The 25,655-nt window shown below is 35.1% G+C and overlaps 1 protein-coding gene across 5 annotated transcripts in view; it reads left to right on the forward strand.

The window, feature by feature from the left end:
* Window positions 1-25,411, forward strand: part of GPBP1 (GC-rich promoter binding protein 1) — a 95,252-nt gene extending 69,841 nt beyond the window's left edge. For all 5 annotated transcript variants that reach the window (XM_023734992.1, XM_023734993.1, XM_023734991.1 and 2 more), the window contains 6 exons: window positions 4,492-4,676; window positions 5,260-5,400; window positions 7,575-7,742; window positions 8,218-8,405; window positions 19,257-19,359; window positions 23,930-25,411. In XM_023734992.1, the coding sequence (XP_023590760.1) occupies window positions 4,492-4,676; window positions 5,260-5,400; window positions 7,575-7,742; window positions 8,218-8,405; window positions 19,257-19,359; window positions 23,930-24,088 (944 nt within the window). In that variant the 3' untranslated portion in view covers window positions 24,089-25,411. The remainder of the gene's footprint in view (window positions 1-4,491; window positions 4,677-5,259; window positions 5,401-7,574; window positions 7,743-8,217; window positions 8,406-19,256; window positions 19,360-23,929) is intronic.
* Window positions 25,412-25,655: the final 244 nt, after the last annotated feature.

Here is a 25,655-nt window from a genome sequence, read left to right on the forward strand (position 1 = left end):
AATACCATTACCTTACTACTGACAAAATTATAACAGTAAAACTCATTGTGCTTAAAACCAGAACCTATTTACAAACTAAATAAAAACATTTGAAGGCAAGAGAATTCACATAGCATCAGTCCGTATAAAAATAATCTTAAACAGATTGTTTTTCTGCATCATAATTACTGATCACAATAGGAATTTATTTTAATTGCTGTGGTACAGATTCTTTGAATTTGGTATGTATCTTACGTGAATTAAGTTTTCTCTTTTCTTCAAATTACTGTGAAAACTTGATTAATTCGAATACTGTTTATCCTTCATTTGGCTGTGTGTTTTTGTTTACACATTAAATTTGCCTCTTTTGTCACGATAATGAGGAAACAAAATTAGTAACAGGCAGCAATGTAATGGTAAAGGAATGGAGGGGAGAGACCCTGATGTCACTTAGTAGTGCACACTTAAACAAGGCTCTTAACCTGACCATTCAGTATAAGCTTATTAGTAGTATTTTTAGTTAGGAATGGAAACCCTTTAGAAATATATGGCACAACCACTTTAATTTCCGTTTTTTTCTGATAGTACAGTGGTTAAGATCGTTGGCTTTGTAATCAAGACAGATGTGCACTCTAACATTAGCTCTTCTACTTAATTGGTTTATTTAGACTTTGGGCAAATTACTTAATTTCTTAAGCTCTGTGGGTGAATTTCTTCCAGTGTGAGACAGAGATGATGAAAACAAATCTTAAGGAACAAAGCACTGTTAAGATTTACTGTTTATTGTATGAAATCCTTGAGCATGTCACAGGTGTTTAAACGACAGAAAAAGGATTTCTAGATCAAAGAGTGAAGTGGTTAATGCAGTGATTGAATCAGAATATATGTATCTAGATGGGGCCTATATGGAAAGAGTTGTGAAACAGAAAAGAGGACAAGGAATTGAGATGTCAATTCTGGATTATACGTGTGGCCAGTTTACTTTGTACTTTATGTGGAGGCGGTATTCTGAATCCGATCAGTCTTTTGAAGTATTGGACCAATTCCCCTCTTCCATTGACTTTGTATTTAAGGAGTAAAATATTCTTACATGTATAGACATGGAAAGACGTGTACTTTAAAGTCAGTTATTGTCAGATTACAGTTGTTTGTGTGGATAATGATGTGAAAGAGAAATAATGATATGAAAATCCAAAACTCATATGTGCCTTCAGTTGTGTTTAGAACTTAAATTTGAATGTGAGAATACCTGCTTATACAAGCTTGAGGTAAAAAACCAAACCAAACCCATTGCTGTCAAGTCGATTCCGACTCAGCACATGTAATTTATTGAAGGAGGTCACTGTGGTCACTTCTTATTTTCTAATTCTTTTATATAGGTGTTAAAGTATTTCAGCTCTTTAAATACAGAAATTTTCTCTAAAAAATAAGCAAAAAAATTTTTAAAATTGACAATTTGAGTCTTTTAAAATTTAGTTTACCAATTGACCAAGTAAATGGAGAAAGTTTAGATTTTAACAAATAGACGAATTAAATACTGTTTGAATCTAACAGCTTAAATACTTGGAAGGCTGGTTCCAGGAGATGTTGTAGAGGTTATCTATAAACAGAGCAATCAATTTATATATAAGATGGATATAAATGACAAAAAATTAAGTTTTGGTTTTTAGAGCCATCATCTACTCTTTCCATTATTTAAAGGTAATTATTATCAGTAAGAACACTTTTCTTGTTCTTAATGGCAGGCTTATATAGTATATTCAGAATAATTATACAGGACATATGTTAGTCCTTATTTTCTTTTATCGTTTTTCTCATCCTCTTTACCCTTGGGGGTCAGTCTAAAATTTTTTAAAAAGTATACCTTTAATTTGAATCATATTCACAAGCCTATTTTAGCAGAGATGTAGTATATGACTGTTTGTATTCTTTTCCTAGTAGTTAAACATTTCACAGTAGCTGAGATGGGAAATACTGTTTTCTGTCTTACAGATGAGAAATTAAGTAACTTGTATAAGGTTAAACAACTACCGAGGTTGAAGCTGTATTCAAATTCTGAGTAATTTGGTACTAAAGCACATGTTCTTAACCTCTGTGCTATAATATTTGAATATGAATGCTTATTAAGTACCTGCAGTGATATACTGTGTCTGCTTCTCTTCCCTCCCAGTCCCCATTATCTTCCTTCAGGTACCTTTATCACTTTTTACTTTGCTATGCTATCTATTCTTCTCTTAATGATTCCTAAGACTTCACGTTTCTTCTTTATATTCTATCATTTCTTGCATTGAAGTTCTCATGGAGGAAACAGCCAGAGTTATTTATTCCTTCTTGATACCAAGGAATCCAATTTTAGAAAAGGTGAACATTGTAGTCAGGAACTATATAGAGGCTTACAGATAATATGGCTTATTGCTTATCTCTTCTCCCTCTCTTGTGCCTTGTAGTTTTGATTAGAGATTGAACATGTACAAAAATTTTTCTTTCTTTCCTTCTTGTACTCCATCCTTCATGTGGTATCATTTGCTGTCTGCCTGAACTACATTGTTTAGAATTTACTTTAGTAACGATCTTTTTCTTATTACTTAAGATTAAGTATTTGGTTTTACTTGTCTGAAAAGTTTTATTTCTGTCTTCTTTGATACCTGGCATTTTCGCTTCCAATCTTCCAAGATTTTACAGGGCAGATTTACTCCATCCTCAACTGTTAGGTCCCTTTGTGCACACACTAGATTGAAGCTTTTTCCTTTATTTCTCCTTCTAGATATGTGTGTTGAGATCATTCTTACTGATGACTCTTTTTCTGTTCTTTACTGTTGTATTTGTTTTCCTCTTCTATTTTGGTAATTTTAACCTAAGGGTCTAGAAGATAGAGAAGGATTAATTTGTGTGCTTAGTCAGCCATATTGAACTGGAAGTCATTTGTGTTTGACTTCATTTAATTATACTGATAACAGCTGCCTCCTCCTCCAATACCGTTCGTTGTCTTTTCCCAGCATCATTCATTCCTCAGATTTCTGAGTTTTGTTTAATTTGGATTTTGATTTCCAGGCTGCTGTTAAGGTTTTCACTTATATTTTATTATTATTAATTTCAAGAATCTTTCTTAGTATTTTATTCATGTTGTCATCATTTGTTTTTCAAAAGTAATAATTGCAAAAATTATATTGTTTTGTAGTATTTCTAATGTTCTTCACTGACCTCAGTTTGAGATCTTTATTCTTATTATTCATTTTTTAAACTTAATTGTGTAATTTCTTCAGAAAAGGTGTACATTGGTAGTATACTTTCTGTGTCGTTGTGTGCCTGAAGATGTCTTTCTTGACCTCTTTTAGGCAGCCAAGAAGTTGGAATGTTTTCTGTAGTGGATCAACGTGCATTTAATTTTTGGGAAGATGAGCCTTTTCTCAGTTTGCTCTAGTTCCTTGTTCTTTTATCCTTCAGCATTGTGGTAATGAAGCACCGTACCAGCCGTGTCTTCTGGAGAGTTTGTAACCTCATATGAACCTGAGAGTCCCTCCAGGCTCCCTTAGGAGTCCCTGTTTAGTTCTGATTTCTGAAATGGTCCAGTAGGAAGTTTAGTTTGTTTTTGGCGGAGTATTGCTATCAGCATCTATTCATTTAATACACAGAGCTAATTTTAATTTAGATTTTCTGAGGTTTCTGTTTGAGTTAATTCTTTTATTCTAAACTCTCCAACAGATGCTTTCAGCATTTTTCTAAGGGAAGGAAGACATACTTCACAGCAATAATGGTCATGTGTAGCACCCGTTTATACATATACGTTGATTAAATTCTAGTAATGGTTTTTCATAATTTTAGCAACTGCTGTAGTCTTGAGAAATGCTTGCAGTTAGAACTATTAACCCTAGTACTATCTTCAGAAGCAAAGATCAAATTGGTTGGCCTGTATCTCGTACAGTGTCCTGAGTATTGTTAGATGGTCAGTAAGTATTTGAATTGGTATTGTGAAAATAAAATTCTCTTTTTTATTAGTCATAACTTACAATTAGAAATTTAGAAACAGAGATACTATAGTACCTTGCTTGTTGATAACTTTATAAGTGGGATAAAAAAGAATGAAAATGAATTTAGGAAAATTGAATTATCTTTTCAAAACGTAGAAGAAGGAACTATAAATCTGTTTTATATTCTAAGCATTAAGAGCCATTAGGGTGGAATTGGCAATTTTTTTACATTAGTGAAAAATATGTTAGGATTTACTTAATCTTAGTTGTGTTATAGATAACGTTCTAGGCCTCTCTGTCTAACAGCACTCATCTCTATTGCTTGATATTGCTCAGTTCTTGCTCAATTCTGTTGAATTATGATTTTTCTTTATTTTTTAAGCAGAAGTACAGTTAGTACTTAGTTTAATTATTTTATACAGGAGGCAAATGCTTTTTTTTTTTTTAATATAATCAAGATTTGGAATATACTGTTCTTTTGGTAGGCTTATTTTATGCTAATTTGAAATGGTGTGTAACTCTTTCCTGTGCTTTATTTATGCAGAATATCCTCCGAATCCTAAATCTAGAGCTCCAAGAATGCTGGTCATTAAGAAAGGTAATACAAAAGACTTACAGCTCTCTGGATTCCCAGTAGTAGGAAACCTTCAGTCACAGCCAGTTAAGAACGGGACTGGTCCAAGTGTCTATAAAGGCTTAGTCCCAAAACCTGCTGCTCCACCTACAAAAGTAAGTTCTAAATTATTAAAAATATAAGTTTTGAGTTAGTATCAGTTTATTTACTTTGTGAAAAGAATGTTAAAAATTTTATAGCAGAGTGTGGGGATGTTGGTGGAATGCTGACCCCTAAGTGGAAAGAGTTGGCCCATTTTGTGCCATTTTAATTTTAATTAGCTTTTAAGTGGTGTATGTGTGTGTTTTCTTGTTTTAGTGGTAGTAAATGAGCTTTGTAAAGTTTTCGTTTTACTAGTTACATTTTCTTAATGATCTGTAATACTCTTTACTTACTATTCAGCTTTATGTTTTTGAAGTTCCCACTTGTGATTTCTTAACATCGGGTATAAAAAAACTAACTAGGTTTCTGAAACTTAAAAATAAATAGCAATTTAGTCAGATGATTTTATCTGAATACCAAACATTGGTTATATTCATAGGAAAAGGGAAGGAGAACCATGTAAGAATGATTAAAAGAAGTATAACAAAAATAATTGTTTTTATGAGCTAAATGTTACCACTTTTTCTGATCACCTTTTTCCTCCTATAATCTGTTTTTGATATTTGTGTATTTTAATGTTTATGTATTTTTCTTTAGCCTACACAGTGGAAAGGCCAAACTAAAGAAAATAAAGTTGGGACTTCTTTCCCTCATGAGTCTACATATGGTGTTGGCAACTTTAATACTTTCAAATCAACTACCAAGAATTTTAGTCCATCAGCAAATTCAGTGAAAGAGGTATGGCATTAACAATTATTCCTGAGGAGTGTTTTAATTATGGTAATTTAATTAACAGTGAACACAGACATGCATTGATTAAATAAATACATTAAAATGAGATATTTTACTTCCTTCAGAAAACTTAGGAGCCCTGGTGGCACAGTGGTTAAAGTGCTCAGCTGCGAACCAAAAGGTCGGCGGTTTGAATCCAGCAGCTGCTCCATGGGAGAAAGATGTCGCAGTCTGCTTACATAAAGATTTACAGCCTTGGAAACCTATGGAGCAGTTCTCCTATGTCCCATAGGGTCACTATGAGTTGGAATTGACTTGATGTCAGTGGAGTTTTTGTTCAGAAAACTTAACTCCTATATTTCCCTCTGTTTTCTAATTGTCTTTGGACTTTAAGAAAGTAGGAATTTTTTTTTTTTTTTTAATTTTAATGAAAATTCCCAGACATCCCAAAAAGTAGAGAAAATAATACAGGTGAATGCCTGTATACTCACCAACCAGAAAGAATATTTGTTAAGAAAATAATTGCTGTGAAAATTGCGTTATTTTACATTTCTGAAAGAGTTATGCTTGATTAATAATGAGGACTTGTATTACATGATCCTCTTCTTTTGAAGGTGATGGACATTCTATTAGTGTTAACACTAAGGGGGAAGAGAGGAAGAAGAAGAGAGAAAGTTGCATATTGTTACTGTACTGTGAACCTTTGGTAGCTCAAGCATTTTTTTCTCATTTGATCAAGTTCTTGAAGCTCCCTGACCAGAGATTTCCTTGACCAGTCTAGGGTCAAAGACTCTTGTGACTGTATTGTTATATCTGAAATTGCTTTGGATACCATATTGAAGCTTTATAACCCCTCATTATACTATTGCTTTTTTAAAAAAATAATATTTTATTGGCTTTTCCATAAAAGTTTACACAGCAAATTAGGTTTCCGTGTAACAATTACTATACAGATTGTTCGGTGACGTTGGTTACATTTTTCACAGTGTGTCAACATTCTCATTAATTGTAGTGTGGATGTTTCATTTCTAGTAATCTGATTTCCCTGTCCCCTTACCACTTTGCTTTAGAGTAATTGTTGACCATTTGGTCTCATATAGATGATTTTTAAAGGTGCACAGTACTCACAGATAATAGTCTTTATTTTATGAGCCAATCTGTTATTTAACTAAAAGGTGACCTTAGAGGGTAGTTTCAGTTCAAGGTTTATGGAGTATTTTAGGACAACAGTCTTGGGCAGTCATCTAGCCTCAGCCAGTCAGTAAGTCTGGACTTTTTAAGAATTTGAGTACTGTTCCACGTTTTTCTCCTCTTCTGTCAGGACCCATCTATTACAACCCTGATCAAAACGGTAATTAGTGGTAGCCGGGCACCATCTAGTTCTTCTGGTCTCAGAGTAGATGAGGCTGTAGTTCATGTAGACAGACTATTTTTTAATTTTAGCCTCAGTCATAGAGTTTTAGAATTGTGAGGGAAGGACCTTAGGAACCTTAGAGTTCCCAGCTTATTTATTGTGGCTTAGATTAATTACAGTATGAAGACATTAATGCCAACAGTTAAGGCATTTTGGTCTATTTCCATGCCTAAAAAACCGTGACAAAGAGTTCTAACATTCTTTTCTATTGTATTCCACTCTCAAAACAAAACACTAAAGAACCAAAAACAAAAGGACTTCAGTAAGTGTTCTTTCCCTTCCCCTGTTCTTCCACAAAAATTTCCTCTGGTAAAATCCAGCCCTATAAATCCTATGCGTGTGTGCGTATAAATAGTAAAATAGATTACATTGAGCTGTTATTAAACCCTAGAACTCTGTGGAACACGGTTTGAAAACTGTTCTTCTGTGTATTACAATATACAGAAATATTTAAACAATTCCAGGATCAGTTTTATAAAATAGTATTCAAATGTCTAATTTGGAATCATAGTATTATCCGATCGTCGTTGCCTCTGGACTGTTGCTATGAAGGGTGGAAATAAAATGTGTAAGAAAATTCTTTAGTTTAGCAGTACTCATTGAGTGCAGAGAAAAAAAACATTAGGGATAGAGAGAAATAGATTTTGAAATAGACCTGAAAAATCAGTTTTGTGTGTGAATAAAGGTAAAATAGGGGATTGTAGTTGTGAAGTTGGCATTTGTTCCATGGCTGTGTATTTATCTGTATTTCTGAATTTTCTCTTAGTGTAATCGCTCAAATTCCTCTTCGCCTGTTGACAAACTTAATCAGCAACCTCGCCTAACCAAACTGACACGAATGCGTACTGATAAGAAGAGTGAATTTTTGAAAGCATTGAAAAGGGACAGAGTAGAAGAGGAACACGAAGATGAAAGCCATGCTGGCTCAGAGAAGGTAATTGAACTCACAGTAACTGTTGGTTTGACATCAACATCATTGAAATATTTGGTCAAATATCATTTAGGACCTTTGAATAAATTAATCAAAAATTTATTTCCCTAAAGCTAATTATTTGTCTAACGAGTGACTTCTTTCCTAACGTAGACATTTTCATTCTATAGTTCCTATACAAAAATAAATTTTATAAAGTCTTGTTCATATTTTCTTTATCTTGCATTTATCCTTTTGGTTTTGCTTTTGTTGCATAGATGTGAATAGATAGTGTTTAAAAAACGGAAGCATAGAGTCAGAAAGCTGTGGCTATCCTTGCCAGCTTAGTTTTACATTTTTATGAGAATCTCTCCTAAATTTAATGATCATGTTGTATTTATATGTTATCAGTAGGACTCTAGATAGAATCTGTTAAAGTTTTCAATAGCTAAATTCTTTAGAACTCTTTTTTTTTTTTTTTTATCTCCCTACAACTCAGGATGACGACTCGTTTAATTTGCGTAACAGCAATAGTACTCACCAAGAGAGGGATATAAACCGAAACTTTGATGAAAGCGAAATTCCACAAGAGAATGGCAATGCCTCAGTGATTTCCCAACAGGTTATTCGTTCTTCAACATTTCCACAAACTGATGTTCTTTCAAGTTCACTTGAGGCAGAACACAGGTTAGTGATTATTTTTACGTTTTTGTCTGCCATTTTCTATTTTCAGGATTTTGATATTTTATAGATGATGTTGTGTGATTTATTTTTTAATAGGCTTATTGAGATATAATTTATATATCATAGATTTCACCCATGTTAAATGTTGCACACTTCAGTGTTTTTAATATATTTACAGAGTTGTGCAGCCACACTGTAGTCTTAATTTTGGAACGTTGCCATCACCCGAAAAGAAGCCACATGCCCGTTTACAGCCACTTCTCATTTCTACACTCTGTTATAGAACCCACTGCCATAGAGTCAGTTCCGATTCAGCAATACTGTAGGACAGAGTAGAACCACCCCTTAGGGTTTCCAAGGCTGTAAATCTTTATGAAAGGAGACTGCCACATCTTTCTCCTGTGGAGCGACTAGTGGATTCGAACCGTCGACATTTTGGTTAGCAGTTGAGTGTTTTAACCACTGCGCCAGCAGGGCTTTTCATCATAGACAACCATTACTCTACTTTCTGTCTCTGTAGATTTGCCTGTTCCGGACATTTCATAAATGGAATCATATAATATGTTGTTTTTTGTGTCTGGCTTCTTTCCATTAGCATAATGTTTTTGAGGTTCATCCCTGTTGTAGTGTGTATCAGTACTTTTTATTCTCAAATAGTATTCCACTGTACAGCTAAACCACGTTTTGTTCATTAAGTTATGGATATGGGATTGCTTCTGCTTTTTTGAGTATTATGCATAATGCTGTTATGAACATTCATGTACAAGTTTTTGTGTGAACATGTTTTATTTCTCTTGGGTAGGTATGTAGGAATGAACTTGCTGAGACATATAGTTAACTCTGTGCTTTAACGTTTTGAGAAACTGTCAAACTGTTTTCCAAAGTGACTGCATTCTAATCAGCAATATACTAAGGTTCCAGTTTCTCCGTATTGTCACCAGCACTTGTTACCATACTTTTTTTTGTTATAGCTGTTCTAGTGAATATGAAGTGGTAGCTCATTGTGGTTTTTTGTCATGTATTTCCCAAATGACTTAACAGTGTTGAGATCGGCTGCTAACCTAAAGGTTGGCGGTTCGGACTCACCCAGCAGCTTCTTGGAAGAAAGACCTGGTGAACCGTTTCTGTAAAGATTGCACGTGGCCAGGAAATCCTTATGAGGCAATTCTATTTTGAGACCCATGGGGCCACCATGAGTTGGAATTGACTCAATGGCAATAATTTTTTTTCTTTCTTCCCTGCTGACCATTTTTATATCTTCTTTGGAGAAATGTGTATTTAAGTCTTTTGCCCATTTTTAAATTGAGTTTTGTCTTTTTATTAATGAGTTGTAAGAGTTCTGTGTATTCTGGGTACAAGTCACTTATACTGTATGATATACAGGTATTCCCTCCCGTTTTGTAGATTGTCTTTTCACTTTCTTAATGATGCCTTTTGAAGTGCAAAATGAAGTCCAATTTATCAGTCTTTTTCTTTTATCGTTTGTGCTTTTGGTGTCATGTCTAAGAAATCTTGCCTAACCCAGCGTCAGAAAGATTTGCTTCTATTCTGATTGTTTTATAGTTTTACTCTTCTTTGTTTAAGTCTATGAGCCATTTTGAGTTAAGTTTTTTCGTATGATGTGCAAGAGTCCAAATTCGTCCTTTTCCATATGGTCTCCAATATATGATTTATTTTAATTGTAAACTCTCAAGAGCACTATCTGCTGCCATCATTATAGTCTTAAATATTTTTTTAAATAGTAAATTCTTAAATGATTTAGTGCCAGAATTAAAGAGCATTTAAATTTGGAGCAGACTTTCATTTTCTTTTTTTCTATGATTTTATAGTTAAGAGTAGGCATTAACAGAAATGCCTTACTATCGTCTTGAAACCACATGATTTCAGCATGCATACTTAAAGGATTAATGGAACTCTGCTCAATTTATTTTCAGTAACTAAAGGGTTAGAATTACTAAAACAAAGTGTTTATTAGCAAAGAAATAATTCATGCACTTACGTTATGTATTACTCTATAATTGCTTTTTTGTAAACTGAGTTTTTGTCCAACTGAAAAGTCTTTAACATCCTCTAGGGAACAGGCTCAGTGCTGAGTGATGCTTGCTAACAGCCCAGTTGATTGACTTGGCTTTTTGTTTGGTTTAATGCCAATTCTCCTAGCTAGAACCTCATCTAATTCTAGGACAGTGGGGAACTGGGTTACCTTTTCTGAATTTATTTATAGTTTCAACTTTTATTTTCACTTAGACTCTAAGCTCCATAAGGACAGAAATTTTTTCTGTTTTGTTTATTATCTTTAGCACCTAGAATGATGCCTGGCTCATTACTATGTGCTTAAATTTGTTGAATGAACGAGTGAAATAACAGTTCCAGTATTTTTCTACTTACTTTGGGGTGGGGGGGCATTTTATTGTGCTTTAGGTGAAAGTTTCTAGAACACGTTAGTTTCCCGTTCAATAATTTATACATAAATTGTTTCATAACATTGATTGCAATTCTCGCAATGTGTCAGTACTCTCCCCCTTTCCACCCCAGGTTCCCTGTTTCCGTTTGTCTGGTTTTCCTGCCCCTTCCTGCCTCTCATCTTTTCTGTTGGCCAGGTGTTGCCCGTTTGGTCTTGAATATTTGATTGTTCTAAGGAGCACATTCTTCACGGGTGTTACTGTTTGTTTTGTAGACCTAATATTTGGCTGAAAGGTAAACTTCGGGAGTGGTTTCAGTTCTAAGAAGGGTGTCTAGGGACCATAGTGTCGGGGGTTTCTCCAGTCTCTGTCAGATCAGTAAGTCTGGTCTTTTTAGTGAATTTGAATTTTGTTCTACATTTTTCTCTCGCTCTGTCCAGGACCCTCTATTGTGATCCCATTCAGAGTGGTTGGTGGTGGTAGCTGGGCACCATCTAGTTCTTGTGGTCTCAGGCTAGTGGAGGCTGTGGTTCATGTGGTCCATTAGTCCTTGGACTAATTGCTTCTTTGTGTCTTTGATTTTCTTCATTCTCCTTTGGTCTGAACGGGAGGAGACCAATAGTTGTATGTTAGATGGCTGCTTGCAAGCTTTTAAGACCCCAGATGCTACTCACTAAGTAGGATTTAGAATATTTTTTAATGAACGTGTTATGTCAGTTGACCTAGATGTCTCCCGAAACCATGGTCCCTAGCCCTCAGCCCCAGCAGCTTGGTCCCACGAGGTGTTTGGTTGTGTCTAGGAAGCTTCTGTGACTGTGCCCCGTTTGAATATACATGTTGCACATACAAATAAGTATGTAAAAGTATCCATAGCCAAACCTATATATGTATGCAGGTACACTCCTATACTCCCTCCTACCCATTTCAGCATACAGAGCTACCTATGTATCTGATCATAAAATTATTGTTTGTTTTAGTCTTGTAGAGCTGTATTCATTACATTACTTACTGTAGTTGGCTTCTTTTTTTTTTTTTCCTCTGTATTCCTCTCAGTGTCTTCCTTTGCCTGGTCATGTGCTGGCTTTCCCTGTATTGTGTATTGCCTTTCACTTCACCAAAGTTAACATATGTCTACTGTCTAATTATTGATTTTCCCTCAGCTCTTCTCTCCCACTCTTTGGTAACCATCAGAGATTGTTTCTTTTTGTGTGTAAACCTTTTCTTGACTTTTTTTTTTAATAATAGTTGGTCTCATACAATATTTGCTCTTTTGTGATTGACTTACTTTGCTCAGCATAATGTCCTCCAGACTCATCCATGTTGTGAGATGTTTCACAAATTCATCGTCATTCTTTATTGTTGTGTAGTATTCCTTTGTGTGTTTGTACCATAGTTCAATCATCTGGTTTATGGACACTTAGGTTGTTTCCATCTTTTTGCTATTGTGAATAATGCTTCAATGAATATTGGTGTGCATATGTCTATTTGTGTGGCAGCTCTTATTTCTCTATTTCTACCTACTTATTTTGAGGGAGATATTTCTGTTTTGCCTCAACTTTCTAATATTCCAGTCTACATTTCTCCAAATCATGAGACTTTATCACCTTTTTTAAAGACTCCTTTAAGTCTTTGTCATTCTGTCCTGATTTGTACATTATTCCTTATCTGTTTGATTGTTTTTGTTTTCTTCTCCAAACCGTGTTCTGTTGTGCTGTTTAGATGTTGCTGTAATTATTTTTGTGAGAGTATAGGCGTTTAGTTTTGTAATCTTCCATTCTAACGTGAACTCACTTTTTGCCTAAAATAGTTTGTTAGGCTGGTGGTAAATGTGAATGCTCATTTGATGAAAGTTAATTTAACTACATATGTTTAGAACTAACTTAACTAGATAACGTCTATAAATTAAATTTTTTGGGCAAACATAAACTACATTTTATCACTGTTATATTTAATGTTAATGTATGAGTAAGTAACCACAGTGTTGCTCCCCAAGTTGTGGAACTGTCTTCTTCCTCGTAATATAGCTTATGATTTGTGACTCTCTGATTTATCGACCGAGTAGTGACTGCTCTGTCAAACCATATGGAACTTTCACTATTGTAAAAATTAAATCCTTTTTAAACGATAAACATAAATAAAAATTTCCAGTATTTTCTTGCATCATTCTAATGAGGTATCTTGTATTCCCCCTTGAAACCACTATTCTATAATATGGATATAATTTATGAAACCGTTTCCCCCTTGATGAAGATTTAGACTCACTCTCTCTTTGCTGTTTGAAATGATGCTGATGTGACCATCCTTACATTCATATCCTTGAACATTTGTATAAGTATACATATTAAAGAAGTGGAGTTGCTTGATCAAGTGGCATACGTATTTAAAACCACTAAGCATTGCTGCATTGTTAACACAAAAGTGTTCTTCTGATTTGTTCTCAGTCAGTAGTGGTTTAAACATTTCTAGACAGACAGTTGATAGGAAGGAAGAGGCCCTTGCACAGAAAAGTATATAAACAAACTGGATATTCTAATGATAGTAAAAGATGAGTTTAATGGAGATATTTAAAAAAAAAAAAAAATTATTGCTGTTGAGTCAATTCTGACTCTTAGTGACCCTATAGGCCAGAGTAGAACTGCCCCATAGAGTTTCCAAGGAGTGGCTTGTGGATTCCAACTGCTAACCTTTTGATTAGCAGCCATAGCTCTTAACCATTGCGCAGTACAATAATAAAGGTAATACATTCTTTATCTCTGGAATCTATTCATTATGATTATAGTAAGAAAGTTGACACTTCAAATACCTTTTTGTTGTTTGCATAATTTCCTTCAGCACTTTGTAGCAAGAGAAAGCTGAGCCACACCAGTTAGAAATATTTTTGTAACCCTTAATACCGATACCGAATGTTTTAACTTTTATTTTAATCTATAGAGCAGATGTTTAGTGTAGGAAGCAGTTTGGTTGTTTGTTTCGTTCATGAAGTCAAAGGGAGGAGAGACTTTATTTCCGTACTTTGACAGAATTTGGTCCTTTGGTGACTACTGACAGGAGAGAATGGGATTTAGGACTAAGCCAGATAGCAAGATGAAATAACGCAATTGGAGTAAAATCTAGAGGAAAAAAACTATGCTGCATAAAGAAATGGTAACAATGATAACTACCTCAATGAATATTTTATTTTATATCCGTCTTTATTGTTCTTTTTTGAAGACCTTATAGGTTATTTTGTCTATTTAAAAGAGTAAATATTTTTCTTTCGTAATTAGTTCTACTTTAAGAGTTTTAACAACCAAGTTTTTTTTTTTTTTCCTAGACTGTCCCTCTTTTGTCATAAAATTAGGTTTATTGAATTAATTGTACATAAGAATGCCATTACATAGTGTGGACATGAAAGTGAAGGAGAAGAGAATAAGAACATTTGACTACTAGCCAAAAATGAAATGAAATATGGATTCAAGATTTTAGATTTGATTGTTGTTGTTAGCTGCTGTCGAGTTTGCCCCTTACTCAGGGTGACCCACCTCTGCACAACAGAATGAAATGCTAAGGGATCCTGTACCATTCTCATACTCGGTTACCAATTGGACCATTGTAAGTCATAGGGTTTTCATTGACTAATTTTTTTCAGGTAGATGACCAGGCCTTTCTTCCTAGTCTGTCTTAGTCTGGAAGCACCACTGAAACCTGTTCAGCATCAGAGCAGCACACAAGCCTCCGCTGACAGATAGGTGATGGCTTTTAGAAAAGTGTTTAATTATTGGAAAGTATCTGTGGAGTACAGGGATAGTTTTATGGATATGTTGCAAATGCTAAAAGGATCCTAAAGGAGTTAAGGGAGGGAGTAAAGGTATGACTGATATGGAACTATTTTAATTTAAATTTCTTAGCTTGAGTTTTCCTGACTGTTTAAGTAGAATATATGTCTGTGTTTTTAAACCAGTAATACATTAATACATTTCTTTCTAAGCTAACAAAGTAACAGACTCTTACACATTTCAGGTTTTATTTCTCTGTGAAGATGGAGTGATATTTCTTTTACATGGCTTCATTATTTCTGGAAATTTAATTTAATTGCGGTTCTCAAGTTATAGATAAAGTACTCATTGGTTGAATTTAACAGTCGGGTCAGTGATACTGCTCTCAAAGGTGATAATTCTTTTGTTTAACTATGTATCAAGAAACAAACCTGCTGTTGAGTCGATTTTGACTCATAGTGACCCTACAGGACAGAGTAGAACTGCCCCACAGGGTTTCCAAGGCTGTAATTTTTACAGAAGCAGACTACCACGGTCTTCTCCTGTGCAGTGGCTGGTGGGTTCAAACCACTGACCTTTCAGTTAGAGCCATGCGCATAACCACTGTGCCATCAGGGGTCATTTAAAATGCATACAATATAGAAAATGTTGAATAATCAGGCATATATGTCACTCTTAATTTTATTGTTAATTTTCAACAACTTTATCCAATAGCAAGGTACTGAGAATAGCCTCAACATCAAAGGGATGGTTATCTTATTTAAGCACCAAATAAATTAGTGGAAATGAATGCCAGAGAAATTTGAGAGGTGGTGTGGGTAGCAGGAAAGATCATTATGACTTGGATTCCAGTCGGGAAATTTTTAATAGGGACCTAAATCAAACCTTAAAGAAAGGATGAGACATATATAAGGACAAGGGTACCGGGTTGTCGTTTTGGAAGAAGAAAGGAGTGTGATGGGATACTTAGAGTTGAATATATACCAATTTGTTTTGGGGGCATTGAGTGAAACAGCTTGACAGGAGTGGAGACTTTATATAATAAAGTTACAAGATACGATACTGAAAATTTAGGACCTTAGAGAACTAAGCCCTTCATTGAAAGAGCCCTGCAGCTCTCCTTCAGTGACGTGGATGAAGAAATAGTGAAGGAATTGTACTGTGTTTTATAGCTGGTGTGTGATAGAATAGGAACTGTGACCTATTAGAAGTCTTCTGATCTTATGCTTTTTCTACTGTAAGGAATTTGAACTTGTCGTGGTGTAAACAAAGTTAAGGGATTAGTTTTTTTAGGAAGTGGGAAATCATTGAAAATGTTTATCAGAGTGATAATTCTGAGAGTGGTATCAGGATGATTTGGTGTAATAGTTCTAAAGAGAATGAGAGGAAATACTTTATTATTATTTTTTTATTGTTGTATGAATGAAGTTTACCTTTCAGGTTAGTCTCCTATACAAAATTTTATACATACATTGTTATGTGACCCTAATTGCTCACCCCATTTGGCGACAACACACTCCTTCTTTCCGCCCCTGATCCCCATGACCATTCAGCAAGCTCCTAACCCTCTCTGCCTTCCCCTCTCACCTCTAGACAGAAGCTGCCCCTTTGGTCTCTTGTATCTACTTGACTAAGAGGCACACTCTTCACGAGTATCACTTTATGTCCCACGGTCCAGTCCAATCCCTGTCTGAAGAGTTGGCCTCGGAAATTGTTTTAGTTCTGGGCTGATAGAGAGTCCAGGGGCCATGCTTTCTGGGGTCCCTCCAGTCTCTGTCAGACCATTGAGTCTGATCTTCTTACTAGAATTTGAGTTCTGCAACCCGTCCTGCTGCTGCTCCATCAGGGACTCTCTGTTGTGTTCCCTGTCAGGACGTTCATTGGTGGTAGCCGGGCACCATCTAGTTCTTCTCGTCTCAGGCTGATGAAGTCTGTGGTTTATGTGGCCCATTCTGTCTCTTGGACTAATAATACTTTCCTTGTGTCTTCGGTGTTCTTCATTCTTCGTTACTCCAGGTGGTTGGGACCAATTGATGCATCTTAGATGGCCACTTGCAAGCTTTTAAGACCCCAGACACTCACCAAAGTAGGATGCAGAACATTTTCTTAATAAGCTTTGTTGTGCCAGTTGACCTAGATGTCCCCTGAAAGCATGGTCCCCAGATCCCTACACCTGCTACTCTGTCTCTCAAAGTATTTGATTGTATTCAGGAAACTACTTAGCTTTGGTTTAGTCCAGTTGTGCTGACTTCGCCTGTAGTGTGTGCTGTCTTTCCCTTCGCCTAAGATGATTCTTATCCAGTCTAGTCAGTGAATAACCCTCACCCTCCCTCCCCACCCCCATAACCATCAAAGAATATTTTCTTCTGTGTTTCAACCTTTTCTTGAGTTCTTATAATAGTGGTCTTAGACAGTATTTGTCCTGCTGTGACTGACTAAATTCACTCAGCATAATAAGTTCCAGCTTCCACCATGTAACACAATATTTCACAGCTTCATCGTTCTTTATCATTGTGTAATATTCCACTGTGTGGATATACCATAATTTGTCTATCCATTTGTCCATTGATGGGCATCTAGGTTGTTTCCATCTTTTTGCTGTTGTGAATAGTGCTGCGGTGAACATGGGTGTGCATTTATCTATTCGTGTGACGGCTCCTAGGAGAGGAAATACTTTAAATAAAGTGCAGATCAGTGTTGCAGTATATTCCTGTGCGGGGGAAACGGAAATATAACTGTTAACTGTTTCTGGAACAGCTTTTAAAACAATTATAGCCTCTGGAGGGAGTGGAAGGTAGGGGACGGAGAGTTAGGAATACTTGCCTTATGCCTTTTCATCATATTTGCAGTATTTTTTATTTTTATTATTATTAAGAATCGATTTTTAAAACTAACATGAATAAAAGTAGAGGTGCAGACAAAAGCAGATTGTTTTACTACTCTAGATCTGTAGATTCTGGGTGAAATGACATTGGAAATGGTAAAAGTGAATTGAAATGCCCTCTAGGTTACAGGGGCAAGACATTGCATTGAGAAAAGAAAAGTGACTAAAAGGGATGAGACAACAGTAATTAATGCTGGCTGAGACATTTTGGTGCAGAGGCAGCAGGGTTTGATGTAATATATACTAACTTGGGGGCGAGAAACTAGAATTCTATTTCCTTCTTTGCTGTCATATAGGCATTACTTTACTTTTTTAACAGATAAAACGTATTACTTTATTTAAACAAAACAAACCCAAATATAACAACAAATAAATTGAAATAGCAAAAGAAATTTATGTTTTTGAAGTTTTGGGGATTGTCTCTGCTTTCTGGAGTTACTTGATGAAATTTCAAGCTATGATGTCTGTTCTGATTGCTTGTCAGTTTTCTCTTTGGAAAATCACATTAAGGGTATGAGGCAGCAAATGTCATGGAAGAATCTGAAGTTGAGAAGGATAGGCAAAGTGATTAATTCATTGCATTCTAACTGTCAAAACAAAAGATTTAATATGTCTTGTGCAAAGCAGTGGCACGTGAGAATAATTTTCTATCCCAACATTCCCACCTGAATATGCACTTCTGCTTCTTCCATGTTTTGTGGAGTTCTGTAAGAGCAGAATGAACCCTTGTACCGTCATGATCATGATTGAGACTTCATATAGCAAGTTATTTTACTTTTGTGACTTTATTCTTCATCTGTAAAATAGGGATATTCCTGGTTGTGTTTTACTCGGGGCCTGCTATTCTGTGAGCCTGCTTGAAAAAGGTATAAAAGTTACAAGTAGTTAATGTGTGGCAGGCCAAAGTTGAAAGATAAGTAGCTGTAAGTAGAAGGAGTAACAGAAATACTTAAGGGATACAAGTACACATATACACACACATACAGAATCTAATCAGATAATATGACAGAAGTGTGGCTTTAAAGTGTAGGTTTAATGGATGGCTTTGGGGGAATCAATCCTGTCAGATCCAGTACAAAATATGTGGCCATATAAGAAGCAGAAACCTTAAAGTCATTGAGTCAAATAGCTGTGGGCTACGGTGTTCATGTTTGCCCAACCAGAAAAAAGTGATTCGTTTTCTGTTCATCTCTTTTAGCTCTGTTTGCACAAGATGGAAGTAATTTTATTATAAATTGGTAGGAAAATAACCATATTTGTCATTTTGTATATTTAGACCCTGGTTGAGAGCTTTTTAAAAAGTTATTTTAGTTGTTACAGAACATAATGCCTCTTTCAAGTTGAGTTATGTGTTGAGCTTATGGTTGGAATGTACGTAAGAGGTGATTTTAAATAGAGTGTTATAAAATATAAGATGGGGTAAGATATTCCAGCCTTTTCAAAGTCAGAAGCCTAATGAGTAGCCAAGAATATGGTAGGCTGGTGATATTGAAGAAAAGGTGAGGGAGCATTGCTATTTAGTACAAGACTTTAGCAAATTCTCTTTGGTTGTTTCATATTGCAAGTTTCCAACCTAGAGTCTTCAACACCAAAGATAAAGCAATTAAATAATTCATTCTTATTGTCAGAGACAGTTTACTGCACTTTTCTATTCGTTCTAAGAAAGATATTCAGACCATGTATTCAGAAATTCTTTATTTATCTTGAGCACTTTGTATAATGGATCATATTTTCTTGTACATAATATAAATGCGATTGTCCTACTCAGATGAAGCTCTAAATTAAACTTACTAATTTCCTCCCTTTTTTTCAGGTTGTTAAAGGAGATGGGCTGGCAGGAAGATAGTGAAAATGATGAAACTTGTGCTCCCTTAACTGAGGATGAAATGAGAGAATTCCAAGTTATTAGTGAACAGGTAAGAAAACTGGAATCATGTAACTTTGCTTTTAAATTACCTTTCCTTAATCAGAACAACATAATCACAAGTTATTTATTTTTCTTTTTAAAAAAGGATTTTACACAGTTTTATTAGGAGTTTAATAGACATCACACTGTAGGTCAGAATTGCCTTTGTTTTAAAGAGTCTGCAGTGATGACTTCTTTAAACCTATGATGTGCAATCATTTGGGATTGGTAGTGTAAATAATATGACTTAAGATTTGTCATTCTCCAGAAAAGGTTTTTTTGCTTTGTTTCATTTTTGCATAAGGATAAGAAGTAGAAAGAATCAGTAGCTTCCCAGATAGCTTAACCTTTGATTGTTTTCTTCACACAAGAATATTTTATATTCTAAAACATTATATTTTATGTCCCCATAGTTTGCTTTTTGAAAGAGTGTTAGGAAACGTTTGCTAGAGTGTCAGGAAGATCAGATGTTATCCCAAAATGCGTTACAGGTTTTTTATACTTCTGGTCATGTAGAATTTATTTTTTATAGTTCTGGTCATATAGAATTTTTATATGGAGATATATATAATACATGTATAATTGACGTTATGATCTTCAAAACACTTTTTAAATGTTTTGAATGGAGTCGGAGGGAATTAGTTATGCTAACTTCATAATACGATGGATTTGATCATCCTAATTTTAATTTTTTATTCAGAAATTTCTTAGTGAACTATGTTGTTTTTTACAATTTGTGAACCTGACAGTGGATAACAGTTCTGAAGGATGGTGTTTCTTGGCCATGTTTATTGTATTATATAATTTACATACATAAAATCTACTTTTTAAAAGTGTACAGTTTAGTGAGTTTTGATAAATGTATATAGTTGTGTAACCACAGTAATAACAAAGATACAGAACGTTTTCACCATCCCACAAAGTTCCTTCATTACTTTTAATTCCCAGCCCCACCTGCTGGCAACCACTGATCTGTTTTTGTCCCTATAGTTTTGCTTTTCTAGAACGGTTCTTAAATGGAACCATTCAGTGTATAATCGTTTGGATCTGGATTCTTTCATGCTTTTGAGACTCATCCATTTTGCTGAGTAGTGTTCCATTGTATGGATTTACCAGTTTGTGTATCCGTTTGAAGGATTTGTTTTGAATCTGAAGAAAGGCATCAAGAAAAATCCACCAAGTACCATAGGGTAGTAGTTCCAAGGAAAGCAAAATATTGCCTAATGAAGATAATTGACTTTAAAATTTCATGATGAATGAGGCAGGTAGTATCGATCATAAAATAATTAACTGATATAAAGGTCATTTTGCACATACTGTGAGTTGGAAATCAATGGTACATAAGTATAATGTCCACATTTTCTGAACTAATGATAAAGACATGGTTATATTTATATTAGTGATGAAAGATTATTTGACATTTAGATCCTTGAAACATTGTTAGGGGCTGATGCTGTTTATAAAATTTATATTGCAACTGGTAACAGAGGAGAAATAGAAATTCTGAGTTTAAACTCCATTTCTTCAGTTTGACAAACATTTATTGAGTGTCCATTGTTCCCAGGATACTGTGGGGTTTACAGAGATGAGCCCCTTCAAAGGGTTAAGAGTTTAATGAGGAGAGATAGATTCCATTGCAATAACAGTTCTGAAAATATTTAAGATGAGAACGGGAGAGAGAAGGAATCATGAAAATTCAGCAAATGTTTTCTTGAGTGCCTACATCCCGGGAACTGTTCTAGAGTTCTGGGGGAAAAAAATTGCCCTCATAGAACTTCAGTTGTCGTGATTAATCTAGAGATTAATTCCAGTTGCAATGATCTGGTGAAGCATTACTGAAGAGCTGGATTTGAGTTGGCCTTTGACAGGTAAGATGAAGGGATGGCATTCCTGGTACAAGGAGTGAATAAAAAGTATAAGGAATACTGAAGCTAAGGGTGGCTGGAGCATAGGATGGAAACTTTTTAGTGAAAGGGCCAGATAACAGTAACAGGGTGATTTCTGTGTCTCTGCGCAGGGCAACCCCAGTTTATGCATGTTATAGCAGTGTACTTATTAATAGCAGGTGCTTACATTCATTCTCAAAAGTTTTCTATTTTTAATGATAAATTATATGACCTCCCTAGTAGTAACATTGTTTGAGCTCTAAATGTCTTCTTGGTACTGTGCTAAGTGCATTTTTGTAACCCTCTTGAAGGTAGGTACAGCAAAACCTGTGAGAGCCAGAACTTGATAGGACTGCCTTGTTTTTCCAGGTCTCACAAGTTTTCCGTCTTTGACAGGGTGCAGTTTTACCACTTTTCTGTTGCTCTCTATTAGTGGAAAATATTTGTGTTTTCCTTCTCTGACAGGTTCCCACCTTATATAGGTTCTGGCCTTCACAGGTTTTACTGTACTATTATTAGTCCTGCTCTGTAGATGAGGACACTGAGGCTCATAGAGGTTGAGTAATAAGTAGTGGAGCTAGAGTTGAACCCAAGTCTGGGTAACCTCGGAACCTGTGCCTTTAGCCGTGATACACAGGTTGGAAAGATGTATTAGGGTTAGATTTTGAAGGACTTTAATTGCCATGTCAGGAATGTGTTCTATAATAGGAAACGTTTGGAGATTTTTTTTTTAGGGATGTGAAATGATCATATTTGTACATGAGGAAGTAAAAGTATAAAGCATACATTGGAACGGTAATTCGGAACACTAGACTGAGGATAATCAGTTGAGAATTGATTGCAATAATTAGGAGAGGGATAAATGCTGGTCTGAAAAACTAGGGAAGTGACAGTTAAAGTCTGAAATAGAATCAGCAGGATTTTGTATTATCAAAATTGATCTTACATATAAACTGGAATTGATCTTGTATCTATGACATATATCTTATAGAGGAGGACCTGGTTTTAGGAGCCTTTTTTAAAAGAAACAAGTTAAATATTCTTGGGTATTCCAGGCATTTAGATATGTAAATTTGATACTTAAAAGAAGTCAAAGCATGAGAATAAACTTTGGTTTTATTGAAATTCTACACAGCTGATTTCAGGCTGTGGGGTGCTTCTGTAGCATTTGCTGATAAAATGAGGCAAGGGCAGAACTTGAGGAGTGGAAAAAGTATACCTTTAAAAGAGGGAGTGGGAAGTGTTTCTGATCATCTCAGCGGCTGAGAACATCTGAGGTGGATGCATGGCTTTTGTTTTTCGCAGTAAAGATGATGGGGTCATTTGCTCAAAATGAAGTAGCATGATGAGTTTTGGAATTTAAGCAAGGTAGAAAAGAAAACCCATTATGGAAAATAGGGAATTAAATAAGGGCAAGAAAGGGAGAAATTGAGAGCTAGGAACCTAGACTTGTTTATTTCTTGTTACCACTACTACCAAAGGTATGTATAACAGTCAGCATTAGCCATGATGGAAGTGGCTCTTAAGGTTTGGACTTTTATCCCAGTTATTTGTAGTCTTCATTGAAGGACCTTTTATAATTTATGAGACCTTTAGACAGTTCTAAGTACTGCTGTATTATATAGCTGGATTCGGTCTTAAGAGTGCATTTAGAGATTTTGATGAAGATTACCAGAGCCTCGCTTTTTTTCATTTAACCTGAAAGTCCGTAGTTATCATATTTTTAATCTAACTTTATTTTGTATCTTTAAATTGTTTACCATTTGGGCCAGTTATCCTGTTTTTTCCCTGGTATATCATCTTTTAACCCAGTTCTTGTTTATTACCGTGTTGTTTTTGTTGTGTGCTGTTGAGTCAGTTCTGACTCACAGTAATCTATATGCCATAGTGGTACTGCCCCATAGGTTTCCTAGGCTGAAATCTTTATGGGACCAGATTGCCAGGACTTGTTCTTCCACGGAGTCATTGGTGGGTTCAAACCACCGACCTTTTGGTTGGCAGCTGAGCGCTTAACCATTGTGCCACCAGGGCTCCTTATTATTCTCACACTGACACTTTAGTTTTGACTTCTTATTTTCAGAAATAGAAGACTTTATTTTTTCAAATATCTTAATCAGAGGGTTCTATTTGTTTTTGTTCCTTTGTTTTCCTTATTCTTATTTTACAGAGTGTGAATAAAGCAGATCGTGGGGTGTGTTGATTAGTTAGGTCAGAATAATAAAATTACAGCTGTAGCTTATTGGTTGCTGACTATGTGCTTATCACACCTTGCGGGTATTTATTCCAGTTTTCACCATAAGGAAATTAAATTTTAGAAAGGTTTAGTACCTTAATTAGTAAATGACAGAATTACGATTCACACCTAGGCCTGTTTGAGTCCAAAATTTGCTCCTTCTATTATACTAATACAACTCATTAATTTTTCTGTAGTGGTTTGGTAGATGGTAAATGCTGTTCTTCCAAAATAAATGATTTATACTTAGGGATTATTTTATTAGCTCAGTTGGATCAGTTACCTCTACCTATCTGGTTTATTTTTCACAAATTATATATCACTGCCTATAAAATTTTAGGGGTAGGATGCAACTTTATTAGTTTTTATTATATTCATGGTTACATTTAATTATTATAGTATTCTTAATTTGTAGGTTACTCTTGAGAGGATAATTTACCTATTTATTTTTGACATTTCAGTTACAGAAGAATGGTCTGAGAAAAAATGGTATTTTGAAAAATGGCCTGATATGTGACTTCAAGTTTGGACCCTGGAAAAACAGCACTTTCAAACCCACTATTGAGAATGATGACACAGAGACAAGTAGCAGTGACACATCAGATGATGATGATGTGTGAAGGATTTCCTAACAGCTTTAGAAATTATAGTGTGATACATCTCTCATACAGTTTGGGGTGAATTGTAAAAATGAAGAACTATAATTTATGTAGTAAAATACCCCATTAGAAGACGATTTTTGGGGGGGACTTCAGTATGAAGAAAACCAAGAATGTTGTGTTGGGCTGTGTTGAACATTGTTTCTTTGTAAATGAATGTTGTAGAAATGAGGACTTTGGTTGATCCAACATTGACTTTCTTCATCACTGCAGCATTTCTCTGACTAGCAATGTGACGATGTAACAAATGAGATTTTCTCATTTAATAATAAAAACAATTGTGTAATGTTTTGCAAAGCTTCTGTCTTAAAATGTCCAGGTCTTAAGAAAAAAAGGCAGCTTACACTGTTTTGCTTGCAGAGTCATATCTTTTTCGTACAATGGAAATTCTCAAGTTCACTTTGTGCTCCACAAAACAAGGACAATGTAGCATGTTGGCTAAAACTGGAGCAAAGTGCAGTAAAACATTAATTTCCTGAACTCAGCTGTTGTACTAGTCACCTTTTAAAACATAAATTGCTCTTTAGCCATTCGTAGTACAGTAAATGTTACAGGAAAGACTTGCCACACTTCCTTCCAAATTTAAAGAGTGTTTTTCAAGAGCTTTATTTGGGGATGTTGTCACACCAAGATTTTCAGAGTTGATGGAAAAGAGTCTTGTGGAAAAACTTATTTTGATAAATTATTACACATGCAGAAAAACTGATCACAGTGACTGGCTCTGTCCACAACATGGAAAATAAACTGGATTTTCAGAAAATTGTCTTTCTTTGTAGTGTTCAAGGTATTGGTCTCCAGATAGAACATGCTCTACTCATTTATTGAAACAAAGCATACTTACGTTATCAAAGATGGCGATTACTTTCTGAGTTGAGAAAAAGAATGCATGGGAAACAACCTTTTCCTTATCGACTGCTTTAACAAGCTTATTGAATGAATGTTCGCTTTATTTTGATTTGCACATTAATTTTAGAATCATTTCTGTTTTACTGCTGACTGGAAGAATCTTTGTGTAGTTGTATTTTTATTTTTCTAGTTTGTTTCTCCCTATTTGCTTTTAGTTTTCCCTATCTTCCATGTTTAAATATATCTTAATTGTAAAGAGCATAATCTTAGAGCAAAAATGCTCTCTGGGTTTTATGACAGATTGTTCTAATCCTAAGAGAGTTTATTTTTTAAATTGTGTTTCACAGAAGGCTAGTGTTTTTGCTGTTTCCGCCTCAACAAGGGTGTTACCCAACTCCCTAGCTTTCACCAGGAACCAGAATTTTTTTTTTTTTTTTTCTTACTGAGACTGTTGATGATAGAGAAATTAAAACAATTACAACACACTTTCACCCCACAAAACTTTTGAGGATAAATTCATAGTAACACGAAGTATTAAATGTATCTTGTTAGATTGTCTTTTTAAATAGGCTTTTATTATACACCGTAATTCAGCTTAATCATCTGAAGTTAAATGTAGCAATAGCCACAAGAGAATGTTAAGCATGCTTTGACAAAGTTCTGTCAGTGTCATGTATTTGAA

The sequence above is a fragment of the Trichechus manatus genome, unplaced genomic scaffold (assembly GCF_000243295.1).
Source record: "Trichechus manatus latirostris isolate Lorelei unplaced genomic scaffold, TriManLat1.0 scaffold00074, whole genome shotgun sequence".
NCBI lineage: Eukaryota > Metazoa > Chordata > Mammalia > Sirenia > Trichechidae > Trichechus > Trichechus manatus.